The sequence below is a fragment of the Lonchura striata genome, chromosome 10 (assembly GCF_046129695.1).
Source record: "Lonchura striata isolate bLonStr1 chromosome 10, bLonStr1.mat, whole genome shotgun sequence".
NCBI lineage: Eukaryota > Metazoa > Chordata > Aves > Passeriformes > Estrildidae > Lonchura > Lonchura striata.
In genome coordinates, this window is record NC_134612.1 from 25,482,811 (window position 1) to 25,495,582 (window position 12,772).

General features: G+C 38.9%; 1 protein-coding gene across 2 annotated transcripts in view; it reads left to right on the forward strand.

Moving 5' to 3' along the window:
- The first annotated feature begins 407 nt into the window (after nt 1-407).
- IFT80 (intraflagellar transport 80) overlaps nt 408-12,772 on the forward strand; it is a 32,128-nt gene continuing 19,763 nt past the window's right edge. The window contains exons 1-7 of one of the 2 annotated variants that reach the window (XM_077785745.1): nt 408-532; nt 1,886-1,960; nt 2,547-2,770; nt 5,833-5,943; nt 7,726-7,794; nt 11,269-11,378; nt 11,706-11,795. In XM_077785745.1, coding sequence (XP_077641871.1) covers nt 1,926-1,960; nt 2,547-2,770; nt 5,833-5,943; nt 7,726-7,794; nt 11,269-11,378; nt 11,706-11,795 — 639 coding nt within the window. In that variant the 5' untranslated portion in view covers nt 408-532; nt 1,886-1,925. The remainder of the gene's footprint in view (nt 533-1,885; nt 1,961-2,546; nt 2,771-5,832; nt 5,944-7,725; nt 7,795-11,268; nt 11,379-11,705; nt 11,796-12,772) is intronic. The other variant, XM_077785746.1, reaches the window with a different exon arrangement.

The following is a 12,772-nucleotide window of genomic DNA, read 5'->3' on the forward strand; positions in this document are numbered from 1 at the left end:
CGCGGGGACACAGCCCCGCGGCCCTGCCGGCGGAGAAACGGGTTAAATTTAATTTTAGAAGTAGGTCAGTGGGCGGCGCCTGGTTGCCGGGCGACGCGCGCTGGTTTAAAATTAATACCACCAAAAAAAAAAAATTGTAAAAAAAAAATTTTTTACAAGTAAAAAAAAAAATTGAAAAAAAAAACTGCGAGAGCGCGGCGATTTTGAGGCGGGTTTAATTAATCAACGGGCGGCGCCGTGGCACCTTGAGGGGGGGGCACCCGTGAGGTGGCGGAGGAGGAGGATGAAGATGATGTGGTCTCGCGAGAAGTCGCCATAGCGACGGCGGCGCTTGGGCGGCGGGGGGAGCGGGAGCGCCGCTCCTGAGGCGACGGGAGCGGGAGAGGGAGGCGGGAGCACCCCGGGATCCGCCGGCCGCGGGAGCGCCCCGGGATCCGCCGGCCGCGGGAGCGCCCCGGGATCCGCCGGCCGCGGGAGCGCCCCGGGATCCGCCGGCCGCCGCTCTGCGCGCTCCCCGCCGCTGCCCGCGCAGGTAAAGGCGCGCTGGCCGCCCTCCCCTCAGCTGCGTCAGCGCCGCGGCGGTGGGCGAGCGGCTCGGGAGCCGTGACCCCCGGCCGGGCGTGGGACGGGCGGATGGAGGGCAGGGAGAGCTCCGGGGGACAGCTCAGCCCCGGCCCCCAGGAGGGGTTGGATAATTGCTGCTTGGAAAGCTGGAAAAGGAGGGAGCAGCGGGTGCTGGCGCGGGCGGTGCTGCCCGAGGCTGCCCCGAGGGTTTGGGGTCTCCTTCTAATGCCCCCCGTCCGGCTGTATTCCTTCCCTTTCCTGTTCTGCCCCCGTCTTTTCGCGTTGCCTTCCCTTATCCAGCTCGCTGGTTTTCCTCCCCGCTGCTCCCCCGTCCTTCCCTCTGGCATTCCTTCCCTGCTTCTCCCATCCTTCCCTCTGGCATTCCTTCCCTGCTGCCCCCATCCTTCCCTCTGGCATTCCTTCCCTGCTTCTCCCATCCTTCCCTCTGGCATTCCTTCCCTGCTTCTCCCATCCTTCCCTATGGCATTCCTTCCCTGCTGCTCCCATCCTTCCCTCTGGCATTCCTTCCCTGCTTCTCCCATCCTTCCCTCTGGCATTCCTTCCCTGCTTCTCCCATCCTTCCCTCTGGCATTCCTTCCCTGCTGCCCCCATCCTTCCCTCTGGCATTCCTTCCCTGCTGCCCCCATCCTTCCCTCTGGCATTCCCCGCTGTCCCTGATCCTCATCTCCAGGGCCAGCAGCTCCGGATGGGAAAGGGAGGAGGCGTCAGGCACTTCGATTTCTGCGAATCGGGATAATTCCTAGTTATAATTCCTGCTTGTAATTCCCGGTTATTGCCACATCGCTCCTGAAATTCCAGCGGAGCCCTGCTGGATTCCTTGGGACGGAGGGAATACGTGGGCTGGCAGTGATGGATGTACCTGTGGGTGGCCCAGGGTGGGCGTTCAGCCTTTTAGTAGCACATACAGAGCGATTAAAATGCTTTAAAAGTTATAATAAAGTTCTGGGCTTTGAAAGGAAAATACCACATTTCCCTTTCCTGGCTGTGTGTCTGCACAAGGGATCTCCAGTGCTCCAGCCTCTGATGTTTCAGGCTTGATATTAAAGGTTTTTTCCAACTTTAAGGATTCACTGTTCATAGCATCAATTTTTCTTCAAGTTGTCCATATTAAGTTGAAAAATGTGAAAACAAAATTCTCTTTAAACTCAGGTATTTCTAGGTGCTTATTTTTCCCCAGTAGTGATGTAATATAACTTCAGAACTTTTAATGGTAGTGTTAGTGTCTTCCTTTTTCATTTTGGCTGCTTGTGTATGCATATATATTACATTAATTATACAGTTTGTATTTGTTTTATTACAGTTATAACACATGGTTTTAATGCTCCATCTGAACAACTGAGATGAGACTGAAGACTTCCCTTTTAAAGGAGCCAAAACATATCCTTTGTCACAGAAAAAAACATGGAACATCGTGTTCATTCTGACTAGACGCTTCCAGAAAACTTTTTCTTTTGTTGTTGAAGTTACAGTGAAATATTAGTAAATTGCAGATGCCTTTATTTTTTTTTTCTGTTCTTCCTTTGTTCCCCTTGTCATTGACTGCAGCCTTTAAGGACAATGTTTTAAGAGATATTGAACATTTAAATATGATGTGGTGTTAATAAACCAACACTTTTGAATGATAGTTGGATGTTTTGCACTTGTATTTTGCACTAAGACCCTTCACTAACCCAACGTTTTAGCCATGTTTCCATTACTTTAACTTAACATCATGATAAGAATTTTTATTTTTATGAAATATATTCATTTTATGAAATGACAATTTGCTTCATTTTTGGCTGAATTTTTACCAGCTCTTCTTCACACAGAAGAGCAAACAAAAGAAGTTTTTTTTTTTTTATTTGAAGTATTAAACGTTCCACGCAATCTTACCAAACTAATCTTCCTATTGTCCTTTCTGAATAGATGGGGTATTTGATTATTTTTAATAGGTAAATTTTCAGATTCCTTAGCTGAAGGACACATAAGGACCTGGTGAGCTGTGTGGGCTGGACAACAGCTGACGAGCTCTACTCCTGCAGCGATGACCACCAGATCCTGAAATGGAACCCTGTGACCTGCGAGACCACTCGAGTGCTGAAGCTTCCAGATGATGTTTATCCCATAGATCTGCACTGGTTTCCCAGAGGGATTGGTGGCAAGAAGCAATCCCAGGCTGAGAGCTTTGTTCTGACCAGTTCTGATGGTAAGGCTGTTTGGTTTGGCAAGACAGGTCTGCTAAGTGAGGCAGGAGCCTCCCGTGAAATGGAAAAAAATGTAGGAACCCTCCCCTCCAAATTGTTATAAATTTGAAATTAAGGGGGGCTCTCAGGCAAAAATACGGAAGCAGGAATAACAGATCTTTAAAAAGATAAATAATGCAGTGAACCAAATCAACACTGGCAGAGTCAGAACACAACCTGACACTGTTGGTCAGGGTGTTTGCAGCAGTGCAATTGGAATTGTGGCTAAAATCCTCCTGGAGTGTCAGGTGTGGCTCTGTTGGAGCAGTGATCCCGCAGAAAAGGGTGCAGTCTTCCTCTGGAGAGGTAGATATTCCTCTGGGAAATCCAGAGCAGGAAAAGCCGTGCTGGTGTCCCAAAAACCCAGATTATATCCAGCTGGGAATGCTTGGTTCCTCCCTCAGGGCAGAGCATCTCCCAGTGGGATATTCTTAATTCTTATGAGTTATTCAGTGACATTCAGTAGCCCATTATTAGCAGATGTCTCCCCTAAGAGAGGATTGGTTGTGGAAGAGATAAGGAAAACTGCTCACTTAACACAAGATGGCAAACAGAAAACATCTTGCCTTTAAATCAGGGACAAAAGCAATTTAAAATGTTTAGGTGAATTTAAAATCTTTGTACCCTTTAGTGCTCATCTCAGTCAAATACAAGGCATTATCTGGGGAGCAAGAAGCTTTGAGGTTTGCTTGGGATGGGTTCTTTTTTTTCTCTTCCTAAATAGATCTTGTGCCCAATCAGATTTTTCTTCCTGTGTGAATTTTCCTGCACCAGCAAACTCCCCTCTGTGATAAAGATTTCTGGAAACTTGCTGAATCCAATGGAAAAGCAGCATAATGTCTTTACATTAATTCCTAGTTGAACTGCAGATGTTGGAAATCAGAGCAAATGTAAATTTAGTCCCTTGGGTTTTCTTCTGAAGTGCATCTCTTGGGGAATATTGTTCTTTTATTTCCTACTGACATTGGTCTTGCTGCTATTTTTTGACAAAAATGAAGAATATTTTTGGCTTTAACCTTCAAATTAAGGACAAATCGTAAGTGATTTAACATTTTTTTTTCTTTTTTTATTTACAGTTTTATATTAGGTCAGCATTTAAGAGTCCATGGAAGTTAATGAACAAAACATACATGTTTTATATTCCATGTTTGGATAGGCTGGGATTCTCCCATTGGGAATTCCTTCAAAACTGGGGAGTCATTTTCAGGTTGAGGACATTTTTTCTTCAGTACTTTAAAAAAAAAAAAAAGGACCAGAGATTAAGTGGAATCACTTCTGTCTACTCCAGGCATTTTGGCTCAAATTTTCTCTTTTTTTGTGTAGTAAGCTGTAATTTGAAAGTCTCTGTTGCCTCAGTTGAAGAACAGAAATCCATGGAAATGGAGAAACCTCCCTATGGGAATGCCATGGAAAAAGCATTTGACTGGCAGCAATTGTGAATCTCCCTGTTGGAAAAGCAAAGAAGTTACAGAAGTAAAGCTGCTATCCCTGAAAACTTGATCTCCCTCTTCTGCAGAAGGATTAGGATACAGTTTTAAGTGATGATCACATTTTTTCCAGAGGAATTCTGGAAAGTTGATCCTGCTTTTACATGTAACCGTGTTCTTCCCTGCCCCGCTACAATTTCCTCTGTTTCCCTCTTTGGGAGGGGCCTTGTGAGAGAAGTAGGAGCTTGAGGAGTGGGAGAGGATGCAAAAGATTGGGAAATCAGTGGAGTTTTCCCTGGATAACAGGATTTTATCTGATACTTTGCCATTTTCCTGATATTTTCACTTTGCCAAGGCCTTCAGTTCCTTCCCAGCTGCTTGAGCTTTTACTGGAATTTCATTTGTCTCTTATGAGCTGAGGAATTGCTCACAGAAATATCCAGGTGTTCTGCTTAGATCAGTAGAGGCTGTTTCAATATATAAAATCCCATGGAATTCTGTTTATCCTGAAAAAAGTGATGGCTCTGAAGAGCTCAGACACTTCATGCTGAGTCCTGTAGGTGATGGCACAGGAATATTCCTGCTCCTGGGAGATTTGGTTTAAGGATTCTCCAGTGAAAAAGGTCTTGGATGCAGGTGGAACAAAGACACTGCATGGAAAAAGGTGCAGAAAATAAAATATGTATTTCTCAGAAAATAAAAGTTGTTTTTAATGCAGAAGCAGAGAAGGCCATTTTGGCAATTGAATTGGAGAAATGAACGCTGAATTCCTCTAAATCCAGTTATTGCTTATACATGAAACATGAAAATCTCAGACCTGAGAGGTGTTCTATGCAATAAGTGATACATTTATGAGATAAACTCTATTTTGTAGTTATAAAATAATGGAATGCATTAAATGAACACCTTGGAAGTGTTGGAGGGGGCTTGGAGCAGCCTGGTCTGTGAAAGGTGTCCCTGCTCATTGGGTGTCTGTTAAATTGGGATTTAAGGTCCCTCCCAGCCCAAACCAGTCTGGGATTCCATGGAATTCTAAATGATCTCTTCAAATAAACTGATTTCTCCAAACTGTAATTTTTTTTTATCAGTGTTAAAAATCTTTTCCTTGGAAATCTTGCACTGACAGAGATTTGGCTGGATGATAGTGCCAAAAGTTCTGGGCACTCAGGAACTTCCTTGCAGTGGTTCAGTCTGGCAGCTTAGATCAAATAAATAAAAATAATTTTATTTTAAAGTCATTTATTTCAGTTACTGGGCTGCTCATTTTTACAAGCTCTCCATTGTCTGCTCTTTGCTCCAGTTTAAATTTGATCTTCCTGGATTTAAGCAGCATCCCTTATTTGGGAAGAAAAGCTTCCTGATCCTTCTGTTGAAATCATTACAAACTTTGGGGGTGGCTGCTGGGAGCAGGAATAGTTGTGATCTGAGCTGTGAAAACAACTGGATGTTCTCTTTGTGTTGTTGCTTTCTTTGTGTGTTTTCCACAGAAGGTACCAGCACTGCTTTAGTAATATATCATGTAATTAATAATGTAATATAATTAATTATCTATAATGATGTAAGTTATATATGCTGTCGCTTTTTTTTTTTTTTTTTAGGGAAATTCCACTTGATTTCCAAGCTAGGAAGAGTGGAGAAAAGTGTAGAAGCACATTGTGGAGCTGTCCTTGCAGGAAGGTGGAACTATGAGGGAACAGCCCTGGTTACAGGTGAGCATTCCTGTATTAATAAAGTGCTTTGAAAACTAAAATAATAATCTACTTTTTTTGGGTCTTAATTATCAGAGGTTGTTACCACCTTGTTTACTAGGAGTTCATTTTGTACTATTTAATTAATGCTATTTTAGCTTAGTGTTGTCCATTCTAATTAATAGATCTAGTAAAAGTATTTTTCTTTTTTCATTTAAGTCATCCAATCCAATTGAAAGTAAGTATTTTAATACCAGAGTGCTTAGATGGTTTTGTGGCTGTTCTGTACTTCAGAAAGGAGAATATTTGATTTCTTTCTTTTCTATCTGCTACAAGAAAAAGTTGCTAAGTTGATACATTTATGGTACATTTATCTCTGCAGATTTGGGTTTTTTTAGCCAGAAAGGCTCATTGATCCTGAATATTCCTGTGCTTTATCCCTTAATTATCAGTAATTCTCACCTACAGCCTGTTTATATTAATGCTAGGGGAGTGAGCCCACAATTTCTTCACCTCTACACCATTTTTTGTCCTCAATCTTTGGTTAATGAGTTCCTTTTGGCGTTTTTCCTCCCAAATTCTGTCTGGTTTTGGGGGAGCTGCTGAAATGCCTGTGCTGGGCTCCTTGCTGGGTTTCCTGGTGTGTCAGCTCCTGCTGATGGAGCACAGCTGATTCCTCTGGCCACGTTCCAGCTCAGGCCACAAGAACTGAAGATAATTTTGGATCTGCTCATTTCCAGCCTCTGCAATGCTGCTTCAAGGAACTCTTGTCTGGCCTGTTCCTCTGGAATCCCAGAGGGACACAAATATTGTTCTTTTTAAAGACAGCTTTGCCTCAGGAACTTCTCCAAAGACAAAGTCAAAATTGTCTTTTGAAACCCTTTTTTTTTTTTTTTTTTTTTTAATGAGACTGCATGACACTGACACTTTTTGGGGAGTGTGGGAATTCATCACCACTTCCAGTTTGTACTTGGAGGAAGAGTAAATAAATCATTGCTACTGCACTACTTCAAATTTTTTTATGGTTATATTTCAATAGCATCAATTGCGCACAAATAAGATTTTTAATTTTGTTAATTTTGTTGAGATTTATTTTTAAACTTTTGAAACAACATTGGCCAGATATAAAAACCTGAAATGTGGTAAATAAATTATATTTGAATGGAAGAATCCATTCATTTATAGGTGCATCTTTTTCCTCATTAATTTGAGCTGGGAGGCCTAAATGGGAGGACCAGAGCATTTTAAAATTGACACCACACCAGGAATTGTGTGCTGTTACAGCAGCCCTAACTGTGTAGTGTTGAGCAGTGAATTCTTCAATAAATAAACTGGATTATTGGGTAACACACAGTTATGGTAGAAAACTGAGCCATTTAAACAGAGTTTTCTTCACTTCCACCATTTGTCAGCTGTGAAATCTCCAGTTTCATCCACCAAATCTGCTCCTGCTCCCCTGGGCCTTCTCAGACTCCTTTAAGCAGCTTCTGGGCCATTGAAGGAATCAAAAATACAGAATTTGGGATGCTTCAATAATGATGGATTTTCCCTTCCTGGGAGCAGCTTCAGAAAAGAATTCAGGGATTTTCAGGAAAGGAGAATTTCTCGATAATAACAAAAGGACAATCTTAAATACTTTTCCTTCATATACTTCCTATTGCATGTTTGGAAGACTAAACAAAAGGAATTCACCTGTAAGAAAAGCTGTATTTGTTTTAATTGAAGTGTTTCCTGAGTAAAATACAAATACATTTTTGGACTGATTATTGCATGGCATTTGCTGATTTCTGTGCTCATTTGCAGTTGGGGAAGATGGCCAAGTGAAAATCTGGTCTAAAACTGGAATGCTGAGATCCACTCTGGCTCAGCAAGGTGAGTTCTGTGCTCCAAGCTCCATCAGAACTTGTTATTCTGAAATATATTTAAATAACAGACCCTAAATATGGCAGTGATTGTTCAAGGGTGTTAAGGCCTTAATTAAAATCAAATGTAAATCAGAGTTGCATTTTAATAAGATTTTTTTTTAAGTATTGCATTTTTTCCAATTCAAAAGTGTTGCAATATTTTTAGGCAGCACTTTCAGTCCCACGCTGAGGATTTGGTGCCATTTCAGTGAAGATCCTCAGCTAAATTTTGTTTTTCTGCCTTCATAGATGGAGGCTGTGTGACCCTGTGACATTTTTGAAGAAACCACATGCACCTGGGCTTGGGTTAAATGTCAGGCCCTTATCTCTGTCTGAAACAAATGATCTGAATTCTTTCAACCTGGGGAAGGCATTTTAACCACAGCAGTGAATATAAAATGCATTTCAGTTCTTTTAAGGAAGTTCACTTGCTCATGCAGTGTTTGTCAGGTAAAAAGATAAACCAACTGAACAAGAATTGAAAAAAAAATATTCAAACTGAAGCATATAGTCTTTAACATTTCTCAGTTTGTGCTGTCAATTTTTTTATGCATTATTTTGTTTATCTGAGGTTTGAAAAAGCCTATCAAGTAAATTCTGTGTTGTAGTTTGAAATATGAATTTACATTTATTTCTGCAAGTTTCTGGTGCAGTACAAAAGCACAGCTGAGTCCCCATGGAGTAACTGTCACCTTGTGTTTGTGTTTTCAACTTAAAATCTTGTGAGGCCCTGAAATCCTTTAAATTCAGAGTCAGAATCCCACAGTCCCTGTGGTCAGCATGGCCATTCCTGGGGTCAGGACAGGATTCTGCAGGAGTGGTGCATCGTGTTCAACCAATTTTTCCCTTCCTTTATTAGAATAAGAACTGAAAAAACCCCCACTGCCAACATTCCTTTGCCTCATTGCATTCCTTGTGTTAGAAATAAATTTTCAGGCTGGTATTTTGGGGTGATGATCCACGTGCCCGTTCTGTCTTTGGCCTTTATTTCTCCTGAAGATTCCTTTAAAATTCTTCCTTTTGTTCCTCCTTCTCCTTACACTGAAATGTTCTGTCTGGGCTTCCACTGATCCATTTTGATGAGGAAACTTTTTTTCCATGGATTTCTTGGATGATGTGTTGGGAACCCACAGGATTTTCATGAAATGCTGGGATGGTTTGGGTTGGAAGGACATTAAAGGAGGGACACCTCCCACCATCCCAAACCTGCCTTGGACACCTCCAGGGATCCACAGCTGCTCTGGGAATTCCATCCCAAGCCTCCCCAGGGAGGAATTTATCCCTGATATCTACATGCTTTTGGAAACACCCTCACCAGATCGAAAATTATTTCAATTAATGTTTCTCCTCCTGTGACAATCCAAAATCTCCCACGAATTCTTGCAATTATCAAGTCTGCTGTGGGATAAGCCAGACCTTCCTTCCTCAAATCCCAATTTTCTGCCTTTTTGCCTCCTTTTCTGCCAGAATATTCCTATTTTCCCTGCAGCCCAGTTTTCCTCTGGGCTTCCCAGGGTGTTGGCAGCATTTTCCCAAGCCAGTCCTTGTTAAGTGCAGGAGGAAATGAGTTAACTCAGCTCCTGCTGTTAAGCCCTGGAAATTGTGGTTAAATCCTCAGCCATCATAAAAAAGGCAAACATTTGGTTTAAATAGAAAACTCTTCTGATTGTTAGATCAGCATTAGGAAAGGACAAAAAAAAAAAAAAAAAAAAAGAGTTTATTTAGAATTTCTGCTCCAGCTGGGGACAGAATTTATGGCATCTTCACCAGGAATTGCCAGGAGGAAAACAGCCAGAGCCACATTTCTTTAATATATGTTGTGTTTCTGGGGCTTGTCTGCTCTGATGGTTGACAAGTTCAAAAAATCAGCCATAATTCTGTATTTTTAAGGAATAAAATTCCCTGAAAGAAAATCTGTGAAATACAGAAATCTTCAGGAGCAACAACACCGGGTCTCCATTGAGAGGGTGAATATTTGGGAGCTCAAACGGAGTTTAACCATAATAAAATCAGCTTTTTGCACAGGGAGAAGTGGGGAGATACTGGATGATTTTAGGGCAGTTCAATCACTTAGTCAGCTAAATCTCATCAAAATATTCCCATATTTTAATTTCCCATATTTTTAAGAATAATCCTGAGTCATTTTTGGAGATAGAATTTAATATGCCAAAATTGTCACCGAGAATTTTGCCCTGTAAGATCATTTTTTAACCCTTTTGGGGATTTTTATTACCATAAAGTTCCATTAAAAATAGTTTATCTGAACAATTTTAATTCAGTTGCTCAGTTCAATACTTGGAAAAGCTTTTTACTAAACTTTCTTACTTTTATTCCAAGGAATCAAGTAGCAAAATCCTTTGATTTTTCTTCAGAGGAGACAAATCTTGTCAAATAATATGGAAAATATTTGCATAGTTGGCAGGTCTGACTTTTTTAAATTCTTTTTTTTTCCTTGGATCTTTTTCCATGTAATTTTTGCTTTATTCTCTTTTCAAAAAATCTAATTTGAAAACTGGAACATGATTTTAAAATGGAGCAGTCAGCTTTATTCCAGATACAAAATTCTGGAGAGTTTCAGTCTAAGGAAGTTTCAGTTAATTGGGAAAAATCTGTCCAGCCTGTGGCCAGTTGAATTTATTGTCATTTATTTTGGAAGTTACTTGTGAATGGGATCTTTGTGAAGCAAAACAAAAATCTGTGTTAATTATGGTACCTAAAAATCTAAAAAAAGCAAATTTAGGTGCAACACAAGAATTTTTCCACCCATTTTTGTGTTCAGCCTCATGATTTGGGGTAAAAAGATTTATTTTCTGATGTCACTTGGTGAGTATTATTTTGATTTTCTGTATTTCTGGAGTGGCAGTTGGGATTAAAATTGTATCAGTGGATAAAATCTGAATATACCAGTGAATTAAATCTGTGTTTATCTGAATATAAATACAAAGTGCAGCTATTTCCTGGTGGTTTTCTGGACTTTTCTGTACTTAAAACCCTTCATTTGGGCCATAGAAGGAATCAAAAATACAGAATTTGGGATGCTTAAAGATCTATCTTTATCTATTGCCATTTACCACATTCTCAATTTCTAAAACTACAAATGAAGTTTGTAGTTTTAAAAAATTGAGAATGTGGTAAATGACAATAGATAAAAAAGCTTGAGAAACGTTTAATGTGCATTTCTGTAATACAGTGTTATCTACATAGATATTTATCTAATAATAAATCTAATTTATGCAAGAATTATGTATTATATTTTATGCACTTAAATATTTTATACATATTTCTATATATTGCATGTAATTATATATTTTATTTATTATGCACTATTGTATATTGATAATAATAATAATAATAATAATAATAATAATAATGTTATTATTATTATTTCTTAATTTTTATTTTTATTTTATTAAAAATATAGTATTTTTTTCCATGCCCACAGGATCTCCAGTGTACTCAGTGTCCTGGGCACCTGACTCTGACAAAGTTCTCTACACCTCAGGCCAGCAGCTGATTATTAAACCCCTCCAGCCAAATGCTAAAGTTCTGCAGGTACCATTAATAATCTGATTGATTAATAAGATTTATTTACAGAAATAAAGATACAGAAGCCTTTTCTCTTTTCTCTTGTTAACAAGGTGTTGTTGAATTTTAATTTTTTCGGATTAAAAATCGGAATGGATTTTTGGATGAAGGATTTTAATGCAGATGTTTGTGCTTCGATTCTGCCTCGTTCAAGCTTTATTTAATTTATTTTTCTGCTGAATCATAAAATGGTTAAGGTTATAAAAAAACCTCCAAGATCTTCAAGTGCAAGGATTGATGAATATTAAAAATAGAAGCTGTCAGCATTGTTGAATTGATTTTTTTGCCTTTCAGTGGAAAGCCCACGATGGGTTAATTTTGAAAAGTGACTGGAATTCCGTAAATGATCTGATTCTTTCTGCAGGGGAGGATTGTAGGTACAAGGTGAGTTCTGCTTCAGTTTGAACTCCCTGCCCAAAAATTTCTTGAATATCCTGAAATTTTTGAATTTTACCCTGGAAGCCCAAAATGAAATGAGAAATCTTTCAGTTTTCAAAAAAAAAAAAATTCTTTATGGATAAATTTATTTATTATACATAAATTTATTTATTTATTTTTTATAAATACACCTCACTCTGTGTAGTAAGATAAAATTACAAATCTTTTTTAATACAGCAGGAGGAAAACTGGTAAAATTGGAGTGAAACAAAAAGAAATATGTACAAATATAGAAGTGATTATTTGAATTAATTTAAGATGCCATATCAAATTAGAGGAGATAAAACTGCTGTTTTCTACTGAGGGAATCCCTCAGTAAATTTTAAAATATATTAATGATACTAATATAAATACAGTCCATTTATATTTTATTAATATAAAATATGAATTTGGATGCAGGAAATGTAATCAGTAATCTGTATCCAAAATACAAAGCACCTTTTGAGAATCTTCCCTTAAATAAAAACTGATTTTTAAATGTGTTCATGGGTTGGTTCTGTCATTTAATTGTGTAGTGAATGTGATAGAAAATATACAATTAAAAAAATTTAAATCTCCAATAAATTATTACTTTGATTGACTTCGTGGTATTCTGTTGAATTCCATTTTTAAAAAAATCTCCTTTTTTGGAAATTTCCAGAGGGATCTTTTAGAGACTTGGGGTAATTTACAGGAAATAAAATTCAGGGGTGCAAAATATTTTATCCAGAATATTTTATTCAGAATTATGTGACATTTGCCATGGCAAAAAGCAAGTCTGTTGCAATAAATAAACCAATACTAACTAAATTAATTCTTATATTAATGTATATATAGGTATGTATGTGTATATATGTACTTACACACACATATATATATATATATAATTACACTTAATTAACTTGGGCAATTATTTCTCCAATTTCTATGTCATGAGGGAAAAT